The sequence below is a fragment of the Notamacropus eugenii genome, chromosome 5 (assembly GCF_028372415.1).
Source record: "Notamacropus eugenii isolate mMacEug1 chromosome 5, mMacEug1.pri_v2, whole genome shotgun sequence".
NCBI classification, from domain to species: Eukaryota; Metazoa; Chordata; class Mammalia; order Diprotodontia; family Macropodidae; genus Notamacropus; species Notamacropus eugenii.
Window position 1 is genome coordinate 201,438,394 of NC_092876.1, and position 22,957 is coordinate 201,461,350.

Sequence of the window (22,957 nt, forward strand, 5' to 3'; positions counted from 1 at the left end):
TCATGTTTGCATTAAAGCCAAAACTCTGAGTTTGGACCTCCTGACATGTTCCTACTTTTTAACAGCTTCCTCCATTTCTAAAGTCACAGATTCTCAAAAAGCTTTACTTTGAGTTTTTTTTGTTTTTTTAAGTTGTAATTCCCATGGAAATTAAACCAGTGATACCAACAGTGAGGATAATGGGATACTGAATACAGTTTTTTGTAAACATAGATTATTTGTGAATCAGAGTCTTATAGTGTTTCTGTGATCATTATATGTATATATATATATATATATATATATATATATATATATATATATATCTTCTTAATGAATGATTTACACTTGATATATTAAGATTTATTGTAAATTCATTTTTCATTTTCTGTAACTTTGTAGTCTTGTAATTTTTAAATATTCCATATATTAATTTTACTCACTACCCTTTTTTCTTAACAGTTATATATGTATGGAGTTTCGAAACAGTGCCTGAGAATTAACAGCAAAAATTCAGAGTCTTTCAAATTTCATAGTCAAGATTACTTTAGTAAGGAGTATTTGTTGGATGGAAAAGGAATACAGCTGGCTGATGGTGGATGGCTCATACCTAGTGATAAAGGAAAGCTTGGAAAAGAAGAATTTTACAGGTATTCCAGTTTTGTAGAGGATTTTGCATGAAGGCAATATGGTACCTTAGAGTTATTGGGAATAAAATTTCTATGGGAAAGACAGACTCCCAAGGTAGATGAGGCAAGCTCATTAATTTTACGGTTCTGGCAAGAAGCCGGTGTGCCACTAGAACAGACACACAGCTACAGAAGTGAGAGAAAACACCTTTATCCCTATCCTGAAATGTGAAGTCCCTCCCTCATTTCCTCATTGGCTGAGTACTGTGAGGTACATAAGTTTCTGGTACATCTACTTCATGTTTCCCCCTGATATCTTCCTCCGTCCCTCACCATACATGGCATGTGCATTAAAATGAGGTTTGGGTCCTTCGGGGGGAGGGAGAAGTGAACACACACAGACACACACATACACACACCCTTTGCCTTATTCTTGACAGCAAACCTGGGTGACGCTAGTGTGACTGTGACCTTTTCCTCCTTTTCTCTTGACTCTTAAGTATTTCTGTTGCAAGAAAGTACATTTTCCTATATCGGTGTGGAAACAATCTTTTTATATATAACTGTTAAATTTGGAATCAGAAGACCTGGGTTTGAATTCCAGTTTTCTTATTTAACACAACTGCTATTTATATAGAACTTTAAAGTTTCCAAAATATTTGACATATAGTGTTACATTTGAGCCTCTGTCGTTATAGTCTGCATAGAGCAGGTGCTGGTCAGCATAAGTGGGAGTTTCCTCCCTGAAATCCTTATACTACTAACTAGATCCATAGATTTGACCCCCCCAAAAAACAAAACCAAACAAAAACCTGAAAATTAAGTATAAATCAAAATTTTTTATGTATTAAATTTTAAAAGTACTAGTACACTTAATGTTTACACAAATTGTATAGTTAAAAACCTTATGGTTTTGTTTTGTTTTTTTACTAATCCCCTGCTACTTTATGGATTTATAAGGTCATTTTTCTATATTGGATTTTCCTAAAGTAGGATACAAATTAGTGTATATATTTTTGTACAGCACATAGTCACATATTTAATAGACCTTGGTTTCTGTGTACAGCATGTTTATTGTCTATATAGTATAATGTCAGCTTATTCTTTATTAAATAATATTTGAAATAGATACATATATATATATATACATATATATATACTCTGCCAACATTTGGCAGTATTTGGAGCTAGTAAAATACAAGCAAGATGTCAACATACTTTAGAAATAAATGACTAATAACAAGTTTCCACAAAATCCTTCCCCAATGCCTCATCATGGCATAAAGGTGGCACAGACTTCTCAAAAGTAAAGCCATACTTTGGTAATTTCTTCTGTGTAGGAGAGGTTTCAAATATGGTCCTGGAAACAGGTTTTCTAAGGACTACCTTAGCTCAACTCAGAGAAGCTCATCTTATCACTAATGGGCCAACTACTTGGTGATTAACTTCTTGGCCATTGCAACCCATGACACAGAGAAAAATACAAAGTGACCTTTAATTCTCTGTGACTGCTTTCATCTTTTGTAGTGATGGAGGCAGAGTGGCAGAGTAGAGGATATGGGGACTCAGAGTTGCACAGTTTTTAGACCTTCAATAAACATGAATTCAGCAGTTGGTTTTCAAAATGTGAGATGTTCGTCCAGTGACCAACAAATGGGCATACTACTGGAGTAACTGAATCATACCAATCTTGGCATTCTAATAATAAATGTTGCAGAAAACTGAAGGAAGTTGTCATTGAATGGGAGGATGACTCACAGATTCTCTTTGGAGAAGCAGATAAAAGTGCCAGCAGAGTTAAAGAAATACCATTTTACAGGACGTGGTTATCCAACACTGCAGAAAAGGGTACTGTGATAATAATTTGCAGCTTTTTGTATTGAAAAATACAATTTAGAAGTAAAAAACAAGAGTAGCTAAAGATTTGTAGACTACATAGAAACTTCACACCTCTCCATCATGGATACTTTTCTTCAAGAAATGTCCAGGATATGATAAACATCCAAATAACATCACAAAATATGAAACTGACTTTTTTAATAGGCAAGAAATAACTCATCATTAATGTAGGAGTCATTTTTGTATTAGCTATTTTTAATGAAAAACTGGAAAAATTAAAAAGAATATGCAATTAAAATAATTCCAGTCTGATCTTTTAAAGAAATAACTGATGCTGAAAAATGAGAAATGGATGAAGAAAAGTATATCAACACTGACTGAAAATTTTGTATAGAAATTAATAGGCTTCAGTCATAAAGAGTAAATCAAGAGTCCCTAAAAAACTTCCTCATTGGGCTCTTGACAGAATTGCCAGAAAGAGAGACGGCAGTCAATGGCAAGACCAATTTAGAATATAAATTCATTTGTAATCTATTCCAGGGACAGTGGTGGAGGATTATAAACTATCTCCTCACAAAATAAGCAGGAGAAGGAAAAATAAAAGCAGTTTAAACAATGTTGACAAAAGACCAAAAAGTAGTCACCCTAAGGAAATTTTAGGATGAAACTAGAAGGACAACAGATAAAATACAGAAAAGATCTGCAAAATAAACTCTTTACAACTGTTGACAGTGTAGAAACCATATTTTGAGTCTAATATTTTGGAAGTGCTTCTAAAGGGAGTGGAAAAGGTGCTGAGGAAAACAAAGGACAAGTAGCTGACTTAGATCAGCAATACAAAGAATGAAGGCCATGCTCAAGAGTTTGATCCTCAAGATATCTGAAAGAAGAGAAAATACTCAAGGCATGGAAAAAACCTAGGATTTTATTCTCCATTTAAAAGGTGACTTAGAGAAATTTTTTAAAACTACTGTCCCATATGCCTGTTTTCCTATCTATATTAAGTTTTTATGATAATAATCTACATGCATAAAGGATATCCTCAATGAGTATATTAAATGGGAACAAGATGACTTTTCACTAGTAATATTTCACAGTGAAACACTTGTTATCCTCACACAGTTTCCTGAAAGGTATAGGCAATGCAGCATTTCTCTGTGCTTGTTGGTAACTATAAAGAAGCATTCAAGTTGGTAGCTCAGGTACCCTAATGTATAATATAAGCTATATTTTGATAAGTTGTCTTATGCATATCTTAAAATTATGCAAGAGTTCTTGAAAGGTGATAGCAGAGACAGCTTTGTTCAACTCCTCTGTTCATTAATGTTGGAGAAGGAATGAAAGAGAGAGATCCATGCTCACCAATAGTATTTGCCACTGTCATATAATGGAGCTTACAGTCCAAGTTGAAGAGAATTTCCTATAGGTAGTGAGGTCTTCTAGATGTATAGTGCTGCTTGCTTTAAGCCCCCAGAACATTGTAGTGCCTCCTAAATGAAATCCATTTCCTTTGTCACCCAAAAGACTTTGGTTTAACTATCTACACTCAAAAAAACCAAATGGTTGAAGAATGTCAATTGTCTGGACTTTGATATGCAGTTCAATGATTAGCCTTTAGAACTGCAAATGGACTGCAAGTGGATAGTGAATTGGTCCTAGAATTGAACAGGCTTCAGAAAGAATGTTAGAGTATCTTTGGAAGATTGCAAAGTTCTTTTTAATGTTGCCAATCTATTCACCTGTTAGGTTGGAAACTTCCTGTGAACAGAACTTGTCCTATCAATCAGTCAAGCAGTTTTTTTTTTTCCAGTGTCTACTGTAATAAGTGCTGGGGATAGATGTGAAGACAAAAATAGAAAAATACTCTAAATAATCAGTTTAGTAATTTTGCATAATTATACACAAAACATGTAAACTCAGGTTGATGGGGAGCACTGAGCACTGGAAAGAATTACAAATAGTTTGTTTCAGATTAGAGCTTGAGCTGAGTTTCAAAGGATTTTGTGAGGTGGAGTTGAGGAGGCTATATAATTCCAGGTACGAGGGACAGCCAGTGCAAGATCATGAAAACAGCCATGGAGTGCCATAAGTGGGGAACAGAAAGGAAAGGACACTTTGGCTGTACAGTAAAGTGTGTGAATGGTAAGGCTAGAAATGGAATTGGAGCCAGCTTGTAAACAATTTGGAGTTAGTCCTTCATGCTCAATTTTAGTATTTCCTTTAGTGCCTAGCACAGTAGTGCTTAAATGAGATGAATGAAAACCCTGACAGAGTTTCTGGGCAGTGAATAATCAATTCATTAATTAGGCTAGGAAATAACACTAAGTTGATGGTCAGTGGTCTCTCTCAGTAACCAAAGTAACAAAACCATGGAGATTCTTGAATGCCTAAATACCTTTGGAAAAGGACAAGTGGAAATCAACCCTGTTTGGTGACCAATTAATGAGGAAGTGGACATATTAATGAAGAGCTGGGCCAAATCTTCAGCCGCTCCTGGTGAGAATGTGGCTTGACCATGAGATTTAGCTGCTTCTAGCAGTCCAGATAAAGGAGGCCATCTCTACCTAGACTGCTCTGCTTGGTTTTCTCCTTCATAAGCTGGGTTATCCTAAACTCCAGTGGAGGGCTACAAGGACATAGACTTACTTCCTAAGGGCAAGAATTCACCTAGATTATTTTTGTAAAGTCTTCTAGTTGGGTGGGGTACTGCCCAAGATTGCAGAACATGTTCAGGGCAATCTCATCTATTAGCAATTTCCTTCAGAGACTGACTGATTCATCTACAGGGACTGGTCCATGAATAAGGAAATAAAAGGAAAAACTTTAATCCTAATTTTATAGTTGATTAATAAGATAGAAAACAGTTTCTCTCAGAAAACAGTGATGTGTTTGTTGAATTAATTGAATTCTGCAGTTGTGTAAATTGGTCATTATTTTCCTTGTGTAAACTTCACAGATAAAATAAGTTTGTTTGAAACTAGCTGATATATCCTGAAGGTATTTTGATTTATTGCCACAGTTATAAAAGCTCTTAATGGTTGTTAAGTAAAAAAGATTCTTTTAAACCATCATGAAATAAATTGTAAATTTTGTTTGAAAGACTTCTGCTGTGATGGTTCTGTTCTCATTCAGCTAGTATTATTTCATTTATTCCAGGAGCCTTATGGCTTAAATGGAGGTCTCCTCTGGCATATTCTGACTTTTAAAGTTCAATAATATGAAATGGACCACAGGAGAAGCTAAATGGCACCGATTTGTGTCTTCATATTTATCTCTGGAATGGGGGATTTTCTCCTGTCTTCATTTTTTATTATTTTCTGAATCTCTGTGTACCCTCTGCCTGATAATTGACAAGAGATAAGATGTTCATTTTACAGGGCCATATTTCTTAGCCTCTGCATAACTTTGCAGAATTTGTATTTTTTCATGTTCTAGAATATTTTCTGTTTTATTCCATTTTTTAAACCCAATTTTAATATAGAAATATTAAGTTCTACAAATATTTTCTCAGTATTCCTTATTGTCATAATTCAGTACCAGTATGTCACTGTAATTATATATTTCTGTTAAGCAAAAATTCTAACTCTTTAAAAGTAAGATCTTTAAAATTTAACTCTGAAAAATGTTACTCTATTTTTCTTAGAAAGATCCTGAAAGTTATTTGATTTCTTTATAGTTTTTGCATTTAAATCCAAAAACAGTTGATTTTTGTTAAAGATTTTTTTTAAAGATCATCTTTACTTTTTTTTTAAATCTCAGCTTTTAAGAAAAATACCCAAAGAGTGTTTTCCAAAAGCCTACTTTCAGATGTGAAATTTAAAAGAGATAAAAAGAAATATCTTTGTTTTGACATACATTCTCTAGAAGGAAGCTGAAGCATTAAGATTTACAAAGCATTTTATATGTATCAACCCATTTTTCTTTTCAATAACACTGAGAGGTGGGTGCTGTTATGCTACAGTTGGGGAAACTAAGGCTGACAGAGGTTCAGTGACTTGCCCAGGATCACAGAACTAAGAAGTATCTGTGGCAGGATTTGAGCTCAGGTCTTCCTGACTCCCAAGTACAGAGCTCTATCTATTCCCTTATCATTCTTTGTATTCATTTCTCCCCAAGAGAAAACAAATTATAAATGCTGGCACAGTCATTGGTGGTAAGCCCTGCAACGGACCCTCTTGAAAGCAGTGTTGAATGATCATTGGAGCCCACACATTTTCCGTTCATTAACTGGGTTTATCTTAAGCAGTGATTGTTGCACCACTTTTCTTAGTGGTTTTGACACCCTGGGCCAGTCAGATTTCCTCACTGAGTCAGTTCTTATCTCCACCTTCCTTGGCTCAAGCTTTTTTTTTTACCTCACCTCGATCTTATGGCTCCTAGAGCCTCATGGTATCCACAGGGTGTCCTGTTTTCTCCATGGCCAGGGCCCATCATCTTCATTACTGTTGTTTCATACTTCCAAAGTTTCAACAATAAGAATATTACGCAAAATGGTATATTACTTAAATAAAATTGTTATTAGCTCAGTATTCTGGTGATAGATAATTTTCTGAATTTAAATTACTTATATATTACAAATATACAGTAGAATTTTGTTTTGTTTTGTATTGTGTTTTTGGTGCAGGTAAATCATTATCTATTTTTGTTTTTTAATTCATTTTATGTGCAGGGCTCTGTGTGATACTCCTGGTGTCGATCCAAAACTTATTACTAAAACCTGGGTATATAACCACTATCGATGGATTATATGGAAACTGGCAGCTATGGAATTTACCTTTCCTAAAGAATTTGCTAGTAGGTGCTTAACTCCAGAACGGGTGCTTCTGCAACTGAAATATAGGTAAATATAAAGCAGTAGTGTAGATGATAGAGAGATTGACTATCTAGACTGTACCTCCAGAGAAGATAGTGCTTAGATTTTCATTGGTACATAGATTGGGTAGCACTGCAGCTCATCCTCTTCCTACTTATGAGACTCACTGTCTATCATTGTCATTCTTCCCAACAATGACAGTCATCACCTAATATGAAATTCAAAGTTATTATAAAACCCCATCCTTTTGAAATTCCAGAAGAATATGAATGGCCGATCTAGCAAATTATTTGCTAATGCTAATGACTTTGTATAGTAGCATTACTGTTTTAAATTTGTATAGTTTTTGCTTATATTTAAATGGTTAAAACATAAATTACCGAATTTAGCATAAAAGCTAAATTTATCATTCCTAAATGTTTCTGTAGGATATGTTTTAGTTCTTCATTGCAGGGTGATTATTTTTCTCCCATGACTTTCTAGTTCACTAAATATAAAACTTGTACTTTTTAATATTGTATCTTTTTAGATATGACATAGAAATTGATAAGAGCAGAAGATCAGCTATTAAAAAGATAATGGAAAGAGATGAAACAGCTGCAAAAACGCTGGTGCTTTGTGTTTCTGAAATAATTTCATCAGGCACAAATACGTCTACAACTGCCAACAGTAAAAACAGTAATGTGGACACCAAAAGAGAATCGGCAGTTATAGAAGTTACAGATGGATGGTATGCAGTCAAGGCACTGTTAGACATTCCCCTCTCAGTTCTCTTACACAGGGGTAAATTGACTGTTGGTCAGAAGATTATAACCCATGGAGCAGAACTGATAGGCTCTCAGGAGGCATGCCCACCTCTTGAAGCTCCAGCATCTCTTATGTTAAAGGTAAAGATTAAACTTTTGGGAAAGTAAAAACTTCCTATCCCAACTATCTATCAGTGTTTAAAATTCAGTTGTGACAAGGAAAGCAATAGTGAATTTTGGATCAAATGTTCTGGTTCAGCTATCCCCTCAGTGCCATCTTACCAGCTTCCTCCCTGTTGTCCTCCCTCAATATAGCCTCAGGGATTGGTGCAACAAGGCCATGATGGAGCATCTCTTTTGCACAAGTGCAATGTCTATTTTGAAAAATTGAATATAGGCAAAAAAAGAGAAAAATCATAATTATTTTCTTCTCTTTTGAGAACTTTTAATTTATTTAATTTCATTTATTCAGCTTTCAGCTAATAGCACTCGACCTGCTCGTTGGTATGCCAAACTGGGGTTCTTTTCAGATCCCAGACCTTTTCCACTGCCCTTATCATCACTCTTCGGTGAAGGCGGAAATGTTGGCTGTGTTGATGTAGTTGTTCAAAGAGTTTATCCTACTCAGGTATGACATAAGCTTAATACTTCCCATTGGATTCATTTAAACGTTATTCATGCTACACACAGAAATATAGGCAAGTCTCATCATTCATGGAAATTATGGTCTATAAAGTCACTATGAACACTGAATTAGCAAATACCAAACCATTTCTTCTAGGAAAAAGGAGGGTTAGGTTCCTTGTGAGCCTTTGGTCACAATATTTACTTCAGCACTTTCTGCAATTCTCTCACTGACACATCAGTGAATTACCTCTTACTTCTGGATCACATTGTTGATTCATTAATATTGAACTTATGGCTAACAGCACCATAGCTCATGCCTGAAGAAAGCTTATCTAACTTACGTATTTTCTCTCTAAAGCACATCAAAGCTGTCTTGTGCTAGGGAATACTAGACAGTACCTTAGCACTATTCTTATGGATCATTTTAAGCAACAGAAAACCCACAAAGATGTGAAAAAACAGGGCACCTTGAAAAGAGTTCTTATTTATAGTGTGAAAACTGAAACAAGAATGTAGAATGTTGCCTTATTTGACCTCCCATAGGAATGTGCACATCAGGAAACTCAAATTTTTTCCCGCTCTGTTCATGTCTGCAAAAGCACACCAAGTATTAATTTTTGGGGTACAAATAAATTTTAGCAAGTAGGCAATACCACAAGTACAGTATTCCCAAATAATGAGGATCAACTGTATATTCATCTTCACTAAACAAAAGTCTCTTTGCCATTTCCATAATATAGAGTATCCTACATGATAACTTTTAACCTTTCTTAAAAATATGGCAATGTATAGAAGCTGGATTTTTAAAATTAAATGTAAATATATTATGTCAAACATTCCAGTGGATGGAGAAGACAGCATCTGGATTATACATATTTCGTAATGAACGAGCAGAAGAAAAAGAAGCTTTAAAACATGCAGAATGTCAACAAAAAAAATTGGAAGTCTTACTTACAAAAGTACAAGCAGAATTTGAAAAACATGAAGGTAAAGATTATTTCAGAATTTTATTTACTAATATAAATGTATTAATTATTGGAAGTTGTAAAATTTAACATTGATAATTGGATAATTTCTCTTCATATTGTTGGAAGGGTTTATAAGTTTTTCTACCAACTTGGAATTGGTCAATATATTTAGCAATTGTTGGTGTTTCATTGTTTTCAGTCATGTCCAATTTGGACATGATCCCATTTGGGGTTTTCTTGGCAAAGATACTGGAGTGGTTTGCCATTTCCTTCTCCAACTCATTTTATAGATGAGGAAATTGAGGCATACATGGTTAAGCAACTTGCCTAGGGTCACACAGTTAGGAAGTGTCTCAGGTCAGATTTGAACTCAGGTCTTCCTGACTCCAGGACCAGCACTCTTTCCAGTGCTCTATCTAGCAGCCCCATTTATGCTTAGTATTCTAGTTGGTTTTCCCTTCTTTTTTAGCTGTGTAAAATTTTCAGTGAGCTAGTTCAAAATCGTCATATTTGTGAAAATACCAGTTGCAGAATGGTGTCCTTAAAGCACAGATCTGACATGTCACCCTGTTATTTAGAAAGCTCCAGTGGCTGCCTCTGACTTGTAGGATCTGATAGAGACTCCTCTTTCTTACATTAAAACCCTTTCCACTCTGATTCCAGCTGGCCTTTCCGGACTCATTTGACATTAACCTCCTTCACATACTATTTCTCAGTCATGTTGTTTTGCTTGTACTCACATTGGTTTATCTTGTACACGATATTTCATCTTCTGTCCCTGGGACTTTGTATTGGCTGTCCCCAAGTTGCACTGTTTCCTCCTCCATGCCTCCTAGACCCTTAAGCTTTCCTGAGAGCTCTGCTCAGGTACTATCCCAAGCCCTTTCTAATTAGTTCCTCTCACCTACAGATATGACCCTAAGGGTCATATTTGTAGTCAGTAGAGAATGGACCAATAGACAGGGAGATACTGAAGTGAGAGTGGAGATGATAGAGGTAGTAATCTGATGGAGGAGAGGGGATGCAGTGGGATCATTTGTTCAAGTGAAGGGGTTAGCCTTGATAAACAGTAAGGCCACATCTTCATATAAGACAAAGATGAAAGAGGATGTAGTGGCAGAAGGCACATGAGTGAGAGGAAATGAGGGAAAGGGGAGAAGAGAAAGGTCATGGCAAATGGCCTCAATCTTTTCTGTAAATTAGGAAGCAAGGTTTTCAGCTGAGGGTGGCGGGGAGGGGAAATCATGGGAGGTTTGAAGAAGGATGAAAAGGTTTAGAAGGGCCACCTTGGGGACTGGGATAGTGATTTAAAGGAGGTATGGTAGAATTGTGTGGTAGCAATGAGGGTACAGTTGAGTTTTTGTAACAAAGTTGTAAGAGACCTAGTGAGAAGAGCTGCATGATTTCCTTCACCTTCATTTTAGTAGTACATGTGTAAAGCTGTAAATTGTGGGAGTGATCCAAGACTGAGGTTCATCAGGGTGCAATCAGTGAAATATTAAGATGGCTTCAGATTCAAGAGAAGAGGACAATGTATTTAGAGTTGAACTGGTCACCAAAGAGTAAATATGGGAAAAGGGGAGAGAATGACTAGTGCAGAGAGGGAAATGGCCTGAGGGAAAATCTAAAGGTTTTCTAGAACTTAGAGATTGAGGGATTGAAGATCATGGTATATACAAAGAGTAGGGTTTAAGTAAAGGCAGAGGAAAAGGTCGAAAGTCAATAGATTATGGCCAGGGTAAAGGGGGGCTGGGAAATTTTAAGCATGAATGTGATACATTTGCGGGTCATGGCAAGATCAAGGATGTGAACATCTTTGTTGCATGCGTTAGGTGGGGTGGAGGAGTACCTCATGGGAAGTGAGTAAGTTGAGGAACTGAGTGGTTGGGATGTTTGAGGCAGACTCAATATGTATGCTGAAATCCATAAGTATGAAGGTAGGAGGTGGAGAGGAGAGAAAGTTGTGAGGCTTATGCCAAACTCATTGAGTAAAGGAGGAGAGTAACCTTGAGATCTAGCTAGGTTTTGGTTGAGTAGTAGATATGGATTGTATTAAACTAAAATGAGAAGTTACTGAGTGATGGAGATAGGGAAGGAACCTAAAGGTAGCAATAGAGAGCAAGGAGTTTTATTTCAACTCCCTTGTCTCTACCAGAAAGCTGAGGAGAATGAGTGAAGGTGCAGCCAGGATTGGAAGAAAGTGGCCCAGGAGGCCACATCATCATTGGGGAACCAGGTTTCAGTGATATCTAGAAGATGGAGGGAGTAAGAGAAGAAAAGATTTAAGATGAAGAGAAGTTTGTTGCCTGTGAAATAGGCATTCCAAAGGGTACAGTGGAGGAAATAAGTGGACTTTGGAGGAGGGGCGTAGTTGAAAGGGATGGGAATATGGTAGGGAATGGGATTTGGATGATGACCTACAGGGATTCAGAATCCCTGGGATGACCAAGTGTGAGAATGATTATTAGTAAGTGGAAGGGGTCATTACTCTATCCCAGAAGATGGTGGAAATCAGGCTAGAGACAAGCACCTGAAAAAGATAGAAGGCACATTATAAGAAATGACAAGCAGAATGATTTCAGAACAACCTAAAAACTTCCATGAACTGATGCAGAGTGAAGTGAGCAGAATCAGGAGAACATTATACACAGTAACAACATTGTATGATGAACAGCTGTTAATGACTTCGCTATTCTCAGCAATACAGTGATCTAAAACAGTCCTAAAGAATTCATGATGAAAAGTGCTATCCACTTCCGGAGGAAAAACTGGTGGAGTCTAAATTCGTTCTTTCTTCCTTCCTCCCTCCTCTTTCTTTATCCTCTAAAATGACTAGTATGGAATATTTTTTACATAATTGTTCTTGTATAACCTACATCAGAGAGGGAGAGAATTTGAAACTCAAAATTTAAAAAAAAAAAAGAATAAATTTTACATGTAATTGTGGAAAAAATAAAATACTATTAAAAAAAAAAGATGGAAGGCATGTGGTCAAATGGGTGGCCTTGTTAGAAAGGGAGACTCCTCTTCTTACTGAAGTTTGAAGAGTACCAGGAAAAAGTGCAGTGGAAAGAGTATTGAATTTGGAATTAGAAGATTTGAATTCAAATCCTGACTGCTACTTTCTTATGATCATAGGCAAGTCACTTGTTCTCTTTCGGCCTCAGTTTATCATCTACAAAAATGAGGAAGTCTGACCTAGCTCTAATTTTATGATCCTGTTAAGATTTTTTTACATTTCTTAATTTTTTGGTTTTATTGATTCGCTTTGCTGTTTTTGAGGCAGGTGGTGGCATAGTGGATAGGGTACTGGGCCTGGAGTCAGAGGGATGTGAGTTCAAATTTGGCCTCACTTACTTAACTAGCTGTGTGACCTGGGGCAAGTCATTTAGCCACAGTTTCCTGAACTGTAAACTGGGGACAATAGCATCACCTACCTCCCAGAGTTATTATGAGAATCAAATGAGATAGTTAGAGAGAGAGAGAGAGCAAGCGTGTGTGTGTGTGTGTGTGTGTGTGTGTGTGTGTGTGTGTGTAAATGTGTATTTCCTTCTCTTCCCTGTTTTTTTCCTTGTCACTCTCAATTCTAAATAATCACCATGTCCAGTGCTGTGTCCATTTTAGCAATAGAACGTAAGCTCCTCTGAGGACAGGCACTGGTTTTTTGTTTTTTCATTGTATCCCATGCACTTAGCACAATGCCCAGCAAAAAGCAATTTAAAATACAGTTATTAGATTGTATTGGATTGTCTTAAAATTTGATATTAAAGTTATTTGTTTCATCATTCTATGGGAGCGCAGTGACTCTTAGATTCTCTTTCCATGCTATTTATCACCCTTTATCCCAAACTACAACTTAACTTCTGAAGGGCAGAGGATTGTGGGAGAGATTATTTGATGACTCTTTCTCTGTTGTCAACTTGTAGTTTCTTTAGGTTTTCCTTATGTTTCTCATTTGTACAACTTTTTAATCTCCATATACATATTTATTTCTGGTTTGTATATCCAGTCTACAGTCATTAGAAGCAGCAGGTGAATTTTTCCACCATATGTAGATCTATCTACCTTTTTGTTTATTTGTTTGAAGATTTTGTTTAATACTTCACCTTTTCCTATGATACTAATTTGTACATCTTAGAGAAAATAACAGGGATATCATTGGTTTAAAACAGGTCCTTAGATCATTGTTATTTTGAATACACTTACGTAAGTAAATTCTTTCCTTTTTATTCTGTAGTAAATGTATTACTTTCAAAGGAATGAGATGACTAGTTTGGTTTTATTAGAGGAGTAGTTGTAATCTTAATAATTACTTTCTGGGTTTAGTATATATAGCTTTTGGAGTATTCTCTATGTCACTTGGTTCACTAGTTTATGATTTATTTTTAAAAGTTGTAAATAAATGTATGTACATTACTGACATTTTAATTTTATTTATGTTTTTAAAAAGAGAACAGTGCAAGACAGTATGGGCTATCACGTATTTTAACAAGACATCAGGTTCGTGCTTTGCAGGATGGTGCAGACCTTTATGAAGCAGTTAAGAATGCACCAGATCCAGCCTACATTGAGGTGAGTGATTTAGATGATAAGCCCAGTTACACTAGCATCTAAGATGGGAACATTGGGCACTTTAGAAAACTGCATCAACTCCATTCCTTCATGCATTAAAATAGTAATTGAATATATGGTACCCCCTCAGGAGTCTAAGAAAGATGATGTAATTTCTAAAATTAGATAGCAATAAGAAGCTAAATTTCTGGGACTGGCTGCCAAGGATTAAAGGTGGAAGGATAGCTGACTGATGAGACTGATGAGAACTATTGATTACCATTCTCCTAGATAGCAACCCTACAGACACTTTATACATAAATCTTCCCTTAATTTCATTTGCTTTAGGTTTTCCTTATAGATCTTATTCATCTTTCTTCTTTTGACCTCTACTCAAGTCAGAATTTTCCATCAAATCCAAATTATGGTAGCCGTAGTATACCTACCCTCAAGTCATTCTTTTTTTCTTAAGGAATACCTACATCACCATCTTCCTTTCATCTAACTCTTGACTTTGCCCTGGATTATTGCTGCTACCTTCCTCCTCCACTTCTACTTGAGCTACTGAAAACAACTGAAGAAGTTTCACAATAACATAATGGTTGTAAAATTAGCTGTTGATATGAGCAATAAGTTACCTGTATGTAAAATATTACTATTTTTTAGTAATGTCCTGACTCGGGGGAAGGAAAAGCACCAAATATGCAATTTCAGAAATTTCCTAGTTTAAGAAGTAATCTTTCTGAAAGTAGGAATTTTCTCTTTAATCAGAAAAACAAAGTGACACATTGAATTTTAAGTTACCCTATTCCCTAATAAATTACAGTTATAGTAGAGGAGACTTGTAAGTTGGCAGCTTCCTCTGATGTTATCTCTTGGTAAACTCAGGGTTTGAGAAAAGGTTACAGAAATTATTGCTGCAGTATGTTTAAATCAGTACCTGAAAGCCTTTCAGAAGCCTTGGCTAAAGTTTCAGGCAAAGTTTTGTCTTATATTAGGGTGAGGTGCTGTTGTGATTTCCCACATGATAGTTGTTGCAGTACGCTTAAGTGTTGGGAGGGGGTAGAAAGTGTCAGTGTATGAAACCATACTTGAGAAGTTAACATAAGAATAGGTAACATTTATAAAATGCTTCAGGGTTTACAAAGTGTGTTATGTAAATTATATACATTTTCTCATTTGACCTTGTGAAATAGTATAGGATCTATCGCCACTTCACAAACAAGAAAATTAAGGTTCTGTGATTTCGTGATTTGCTTACAAATCATAGGTACCAAATGTTAAGGCAAGCAAAGTAGGATCTTTTGTTGTTTTTGTTTTAGTATAAAGTGCTTCTGATTGAATAATGTGATTAAAGAAGATCTTCTCCACCCATTAATGGGCCTGGGAAGATTTGTAGTAAGGCCCACATGTTTTATTAATGAGGCCCTGGTTCTCAAGGGTTGTGATGACCTCTGGCTCTAAAAAACCTTACTCTGAGGGTGGCTTACTGACTGGAAGTGTTTGTTTGCCCAGATGAGGTCTCTGGGAAACCGCTAAGGAGCCTCCAGCTTTGAAAACCCACATGTTGGTGCTTCCCTCTCTGGTAACTATGGTCAGACAGTTGGATCTGTCTGCTGATCTGTCAGACATTTGGAAACATGTCTGTTGACATTTCTCTGTATTTTCTCTTAAGTTCAGGGTGCTGACTTTTCCCCTTGAATTTAGTGAATGATACATGTGCTTGATTAAAGTGATTGTTGACCCCTCAAAACTTGTCTTTTCTTTTATAAATGCAGATCTAAGAATCTGTGATAGCAGGCACTCCCCTCACCACCACCACCACCACCCTCACTCCCCGTGTATGTCAGGGTGCTTACTGTTACACTAAGTCTTAGAGGCAGAATTCAAACACAGACTTAAAAAATTACAAATCACTTTTACCTATGCCAAGTTCCAAATTATAATTAGGAAATTGCTTAGGTACTGAAAGAATGTAACAGTTTATGGCTTCAAATGATAATAATTTTCCAAATAATTATATTGTTATATTATTATATCACGTAGTAATCTCACCTTCAAGATTTACCCACTCTATAAAGATTTTCAGCACATTTTAATCTCTAACCAGTGTCTTCCCTACTGGCTGCAAAAGACAGATTTTAAAAAATTATTCTAAATATTTTCTTGGTCAACATTTTAAAATGTGTACATACATATGAAGTTTTCTTTGTGGTCACAGGGCTGCTTCAGCAAAGAGCAGTTAAAAGCTTTGAATAATCACAGGCAGATGTTGAATGATAAAAAGCAAGCACAGCTCCAGTCAGAATTCAGAAAGGCCGTTGCAGCTGCTGAGCTGGAGGAACAAGGGCTGTCCAAGAGAGATGTGACTATGGTTTGGAAGTTACGAGTCATCAGCTGTGAGAAACAAGAAGATTCAGGTCCGTTTTGAGAATATGTAAATGTTTTTCATTAGTTTCTTTAATCAATACAAATGCAAGATGGAAAAGTAGTTGTGTAAATTGTATTGCTTATATCATTATTAATGAAAACTTAAACCAGTTCTCTTTTGAACTTCGTTACCTTTTTAAAAGTTAGCTCATGTAACTCTGTTCTTGACTTTAAAATATTATTTTTAAATAGTTATATTGAGCATCTGGCGTCCATTATCAGATATATATTCTCTGCTAAAGGAGGGAAATCGATACAGAATCTACCACCTGGCAACATCACCATCTAAAAGCAAATCTGATAGAGCTCGTATCCGATTAACAGCAACAAAGAAAACTCAGTATCAGCAGCTGCCGGTATGAAACCTTTAACTTTCACAGTAAACAGTAAATTTGTACTAGTTTTATGAAATCTATGGAAGCTGAACGTTTACACACTGTTTTTTGTAGATCTCTCATGAAACTCTCTTCCAAATTTATCAACCAAGGGAAGCACTGCCATTGATCAAGTTAGTGGATGCATCCTTCCAGCCCCCTTGTGCCGAAGTTGACGTAGTAGGGTTTGTGGTTTTTATCACCAAAAAAACAGGTATTCTACATGGGATTGGTACATGGCATTTTATTTATGTGTCCTGAATTTCATCCCTGGTGGGTAGTGGTAGTAATTTTATGTTTATTTTAATCTTTTAACTTTTTGTTATTATTATGAGTATTAGCTGACCACAATTATAGAAGGTGATACAGTGGATAGAGCACTGGGCTTAGAATCAGGAAGGCTCATCTTCATTGGTTCAAATTTCACCTCAGAGACTTCCTAGCTATGTGACCCTGAACAAGTCATTTGACCCTCTTTGCCTCAATATCAAACCACTCCATTATCTTTGCCAAGAAAATTCCAGATGGGGTCATTGAGAGTCAGCCATGACTGAAACAACAGAACAACAACAAAATTAATTATAAAGGATTACAGGAACCTCTTGGTACGTATTGTAGGCTTCAGTACTGTACATAACCGAGTAGCCTGTGAAGCCAATATGAATGAAAAAAAATGACCCTTTGGTACCTTAAGATGCGCATAGTTCTCTGCTTCTCTTACCTTGTTTGATTTCACATAATCCTTCAAAAAGATTGTTACTACAAGTATTTTTACCTTTTAAAGATAAACTTTAGTCTTAGAGAGATGGTAATTTGCTTGTGATCTTTTATACCTCCTCTTCCAAGTGGCAGAAGTAGAATTCCTGACCTGACTGATTCCAAATAGAGTGTCTTCACATTAGAACATTTAAGAAGAATTTTTCAAATGTAGATTTTAATGTAACAAGCTAACTTTATGTATTGTTCTTAATTCTTATATTGTAAAAATTAATAAATATTTGCCCAGACCAAAATATGATTATCTATACCAAGTAATTTCTTTTTGATCTTTAAAATATTTTTGTTATTTATGCAACAAGAACCCATTCAAATTGTATATCTCATTCACTGAAATGGTGGTTGTTGTGTTTGTCCTTCATTCTCAAAGAGTAATTTGGTCTTAATGATTTTCTTCATCTCTTCCTACTGTTTCCCATTCATTTGAATACCCACATATCCAAATGGGGCTAATAATACAACCATATGATTGTTTAATCCCATTCTTAAGCTGGGGGTATAGTAAATAGAGCCCTGGACTTAGAGTCAGGAAGACCTGTGTTAGAACCCTGCCTTGAACTCCAGCTGTGTGACCCTGAACAAGTCACTTAACCAATCTATAAAATGGAATATTAATAGCTCTCATTTAAGGAGTGCTGTAAGGATCAAATGAGATGTGATTAGTGGCATGCAGAACTTAGAGTGCTGTAAAATATTAATACCATCATTATTACTATAGTCAGTGTGTCTGACCTTGATTGATGTGAAATTCTTGGGGATAGATCATTTAAGAGACTCTTGAGATTTTCCAAATTAGTTTGCTTTAGTTTTGTTTTTATCATTGGGATATGCTAAAAATGAGTTAGGCACATTTATATTTGTCTGCATTTCTGAATTTGTCCTCCTGTATACATGGTAAATATTTTTATTCTTTTAAAAAAAATTCCAGGTGTTGCACCCTTGGTGTACTTGTCAGATGAATATTATAATTTATTAGCGGTAAAGTTTTGGATAGACCTTAATGAAGATATTATTAAGCTGCATACATTGATAGCTGCAAGCAACCTTCAATGGAAAGCAGAGTCAAGATCAGGAATCCCCACCTTATTTGCTGGAGAATTTTCTTCATTTTCTGCCAGTCCAAAGGAAAGTCATTTTCAAGAGATATTCAACAAGTTGAAAAGTTCTGTTGAGGTAAAATTGCTTCTTATTATAACCATAGGTCTTAAAGTAGTAAAAATAGCAGGAAACTTTTTTTTAATGAAAGTTAGATGTTCAGGCTCAATCTGGCATGAAACAGTGCTAAGGAAGAAAAAAGTGGCCTTTACATTGATTGACTTAGTTAAGGGAAAGCATAGGAAGGAAGACAGGAGATGCAAACCAGTGAAGGGCCTATGTAGGTTAAACATCAGAAATTCAGAATAACTTATAAGCTAAAGAGCCATCTGGGGTTGAATTCAGTTCATCCATCATTGTGGTGGCAGCTTTGATTTAGTGGATAAAACACTGGTCCTGGAGTTAGGAAGAGCTGAGTTTAAACCCAGGCTCAGACACTTAGTAGCTGTGTGACCCTGGGCAAGTCACTCAACCCTGTTTGCCTCAGTTTCCTCATCTGTAAAATAACTGGAGAATGAAATGATAGAGCACCGTAGTAATTTTACCAAGGAAACTGCAAATGAAGTCACAAAGAGTCAGATCCAACTAAAACTTCACAGCAACAACAAATCACTGTGGTGCCTACTATATAAGTTAGCTATGTTGTCAGAAACTATATATAAACTATTTGTTTATGTTTAAGATTCACCTCAACATTTTAGGCTGTTTGCCCTGATATTATGATATATGTAGTTCTTTATGGGAAAATTATTTTCACTGTACCCTGTACTAGTAGGAGTATATTTTGCCTAAATCTACGTCAGATTCTTTTGTATCATCTAAGTGAAGGAAAGCAGGCCTTTACCTTTTAGTTGAAAGAATAACAAGTGGCTTTTTGTCTGTCTCTCCCTCTCATACTTCTTCTTTTGTTTGTATGAATAATCTGATTACATTGGGCTCCAGGTCTGCCAATATTGGCCTCTGGTGGGGGCAGGCCCTGTTAAATGTTGAAGTACGTCTTAGGGTTTTTAGGGCCGTCATCGTTTTCCCCAGGCCCTGCTTTCTCACCTCATCCTTTGATTCCAATTCCTAAACATACCTTGAAACACAGATTGTGAAGAGATTGGGCTTAGATAGATCATCTCTTAAGACTCTTTCCAGCTCTAAATTTATAAATCTGTTGTTGTGGTTTCCAGTTCACAAAGTTTTTAAAAATTTGTCATTTTAGAATATTAACCAGTTTTGCAATGATGCAGAAAGTAAACTTATTCATCTGATTAACACATATAATTCCAAACAACCGAATGCAGTCAAAGAATATAATTTAGACTCACCTTCTCCTCAAGCAAGACTTGGCCTGGTCCGTGTGGTAAGTTCATGTGACTAAGAGCATGTGCAAAGTGACCATGTGATGTTTATAGATGCAAACATTTATTTCAAAATGCTAGTCATATACATTTGGGCAAGTCATTTAACCTCTCCCAACCTGTTTCCTCCTCTATAAAGTGGGTCTAATAATAGTACCAACTGTACAAAGGTCTTATGAGGATTAAAGGAGATCAAGCTCTATAAAGCACTTTACAAACCTTAAAGTACTGTAGAATCCTAGGCTCTTCTTACCACTATGATTATTCCTGGATATCAACAAAGCATTGGTCAGAATCTGTCAAGGTATCCTTGGGGACAAGATGAAGAGGTCTCAATACATCAGCATATTTAAATGAATTTAGAAGTTCGTTGATTGGTTGTCTAACCATACTCAAAGAATGTCATTGAATGAACTGATGTAGACCTAGGAGGAGGTGTCTAGTAAGGGTGTCACAGGACAGTTGGGCATATGGATTATATTTGACATGCTTGTCGGATTTGCAGATGAAGTGAAGCTAGGAGCAATAACTAATATTTGATAGATTTCAGTGATTGATTAGGATACAAAAATATTTTGACTAGAATTATAAGTCAAACTGCAAATGATTGAAATTTAGGGAATCTATATGCTTGGTTCTTGCATGGTTCAAAAAAATTAAGTACAAGGACAGGAAGGGACAGTTGTGGTCAAACATAAGTTCAGGTGAAAATGATCTAAAAACCTTATTTGACTCAGAGTTCATTAGGAGTATACTTTGTGTCATAAGAGCCAAAAATAATAGTTCGGGCTTAGGCTACGTTAATAGAAGTATAGTGAGTAACCTTTATTCTCTGCCCTGGTTAGGTCCATTTGAAGTGTTTGTTTGGTTTTCAATGGGTTTGGTTGTTTTTCTAAAGATTATTACTAAGCTGGAGAAGAGAGTGACACCGTGCTATATGGAACTCCCATTAAAGGAGCTGGGAAGGAACCTGAAGAATAAAGTATTGGAGACAAGTGGGATGGAGAGAAGGAGAACATTAATTATCTTGAAATATTTGAACGGTTGCCATGTGAAAGTGGATTTTTAGGTTAATTCCACACGGCTCCCATCAAAAGAACTAAAATTAAAAGATAAATGGTAGTAGCAACGGATTTTTTTAGTATATGGAAACTTCATAACAATGAGAGTGAGCTAAATATCCAAGGACCTGCCTAGTAAGGTGGGAAGTTTCTTGTCACTAAAGGTCCTCAGACTGAGGCAGAGTAGTGCCAACGCTTGTTAGGGGCGTCAGAGTCAGCTGATGTTTTGTATGGCAGTTCCTATTTTAAGTTCCTTTCAGTTCTGTTATTTTAAGGAATGCCTTTTTCATCTTTATCTTTTTATTAAGAGTAGCATCCCTTACTGTATATCCTACAGTTTTATTTCGAATTTTGCATTGCAGTAGTTGTTTCTAGAATTAAAATTCAAGATAGTATTATGGTTTTTTGAATATACCTGTCTTTGTTATTTTTTGTTAGACTGTTGTCTTTATTTAAGCCTGTAAATTTTCACCTTTTTTCTCCTGTGATCAGTTTTTCTTCTGTTATTTTGAAATTCTTTTGTTCTAAAATATTTCCTTCTGAAAGAAGAATTACAAGTGTTATTAAGTAATCTGACCTATGCTATTAAGGCATTTATTTTATTTATTTTTCCTTTGTTGGACTTTTGCCTTTTTTTTTAGATATCCACTTCTCATAGTGAACCAAGTCATCACTGTCCTGAAGGGGATTCTGGCCTTATCACCAGCTCTGTCAAAATAACCCCAACATCAGATTGTAAAGGAGATAGAAAAATGGATGATGCCAGAATCTGCAAGAAGAGAAGATCACTGGATTTCTTCAGTAGACTGCCTTTACCTCCACCAGTTAGCCCAATTTGTACATTTGTTTCTCCAGCTGCACAGAAAGCATTTCAGCCACCACGGAGCTGTGGCAACAACTACAGCAAACCCATAAAGAAAAGTACACTGAACTCTTCTCAAGTGACAACATTAAAAACATTTAGTGGAACAAATATGGTGGAAAATGATTTGATTGCAGATGAAGAACTGGCCTTGATAAATACACAAGCCCTTTTGTCTAATTCACCTGAATAAAATTAAGTAAATAACTTAATAAAGATATTATGGATGGATTCACCAGCAGAGAACCCAGTGGTTCAGGGGAACACTGGGTACTGAAAAAAGACTGTCCTAAAACTGATTGAAGTGGAAAATATTTCTCAAACCAGTACTGAAGAGACTAGGATTACTAGGTAAGACAAAAATGAAATCACAGTTTTATCAGAAAAACTCAAGGTGACAAACTACCATGACAGGAAGCAGTACTACATCCTTCATTTCCATTTCTATTTTGTAAAGACTTGTATAGTTTATACTTGTATGTAGGTATTCTTTTTTCCATTTTAAATATAATAACATGTAGAATGGGAGAAAAAATTTGTCTTATTTTCAAGATCCTGTAAGTATTCTTAATGATGTATATATTTACTCCATGGGGAAACATGCCTTAAATTAAAATGTATTTTTTCACTATTTACATGTTTTCCATGCTTTTTATTTTCCATTGTGCTATTGGATAAGACCTGTTTAATGAACCTCTTTTTACAGGTAAGGGCCATTTTTCTTAAGCCTATGATGGCATAAGTTCCCAGTATTCATTTTGAGAAGCCTTAACTACTTAGCAGTCATTTCTTTGATACATTCATCCAATTCTGCTACAGAGGGGATTATAGTTGTTGTTTTTAAACCATCTAGTATCAGT

At 35.9% G+C, this 22,957-nt stretch overlaps 1 protein-coding gene across 4 annotated transcripts in view; it reads left to right on the forward strand.

Annotated features, from left to right (window-relative positions):
* The window catches only part of BRCA2 (BRCA2 DNA repair associated), a 76,649-nt gene extending 53,921 nt beyond the window's left edge, over positions 1-22,728 (forward strand). For 2 of the 4 annotated variants that reach the window (XM_072611872.1, XM_072611874.1), the window contains exons 15-26: positions 442-629; positions 7,117-7,287; positions 7,790-8,147; positions 8,479-8,634; positions 9,476-9,620; positions 14,052-14,173; positions 16,374-16,572; positions 16,775-16,938; positions 17,032-17,170; positions 18,662-18,906; positions 20,036-20,176; positions 21,877-22,728. In XM_072611872.1, the coding sequence (XP_072467973.1) occupies positions 442-629; positions 7,117-7,287; positions 7,790-8,147; positions 8,479-8,634; positions 9,476-9,620; positions 14,052-14,173; positions 16,374-16,572; positions 16,775-16,938; positions 17,032-17,170; positions 18,662-18,906; positions 20,036-20,176; positions 21,877-22,290 (2,442 nt within the window). In that variant the 3' untranslated portion in view covers positions 22,291-22,728. The remainder of the gene's footprint in view (positions 1-441; positions 630-7,116; positions 7,288-7,789; positions 8,148-8,478; positions 8,635-9,475; positions 9,621-14,051; positions 14,174-16,373; positions 16,573-16,774; positions 16,939-17,031; positions 17,171-18,661; positions 18,907-20,035; positions 20,177-21,876) is intronic. The other 2 variants (XR_011967603.1, XM_072611875.1) reach the window with 2 other exon arrangements.
* The last annotated feature ends 229 nt before the right edge of the window (positions 22,729-22,957 follow it).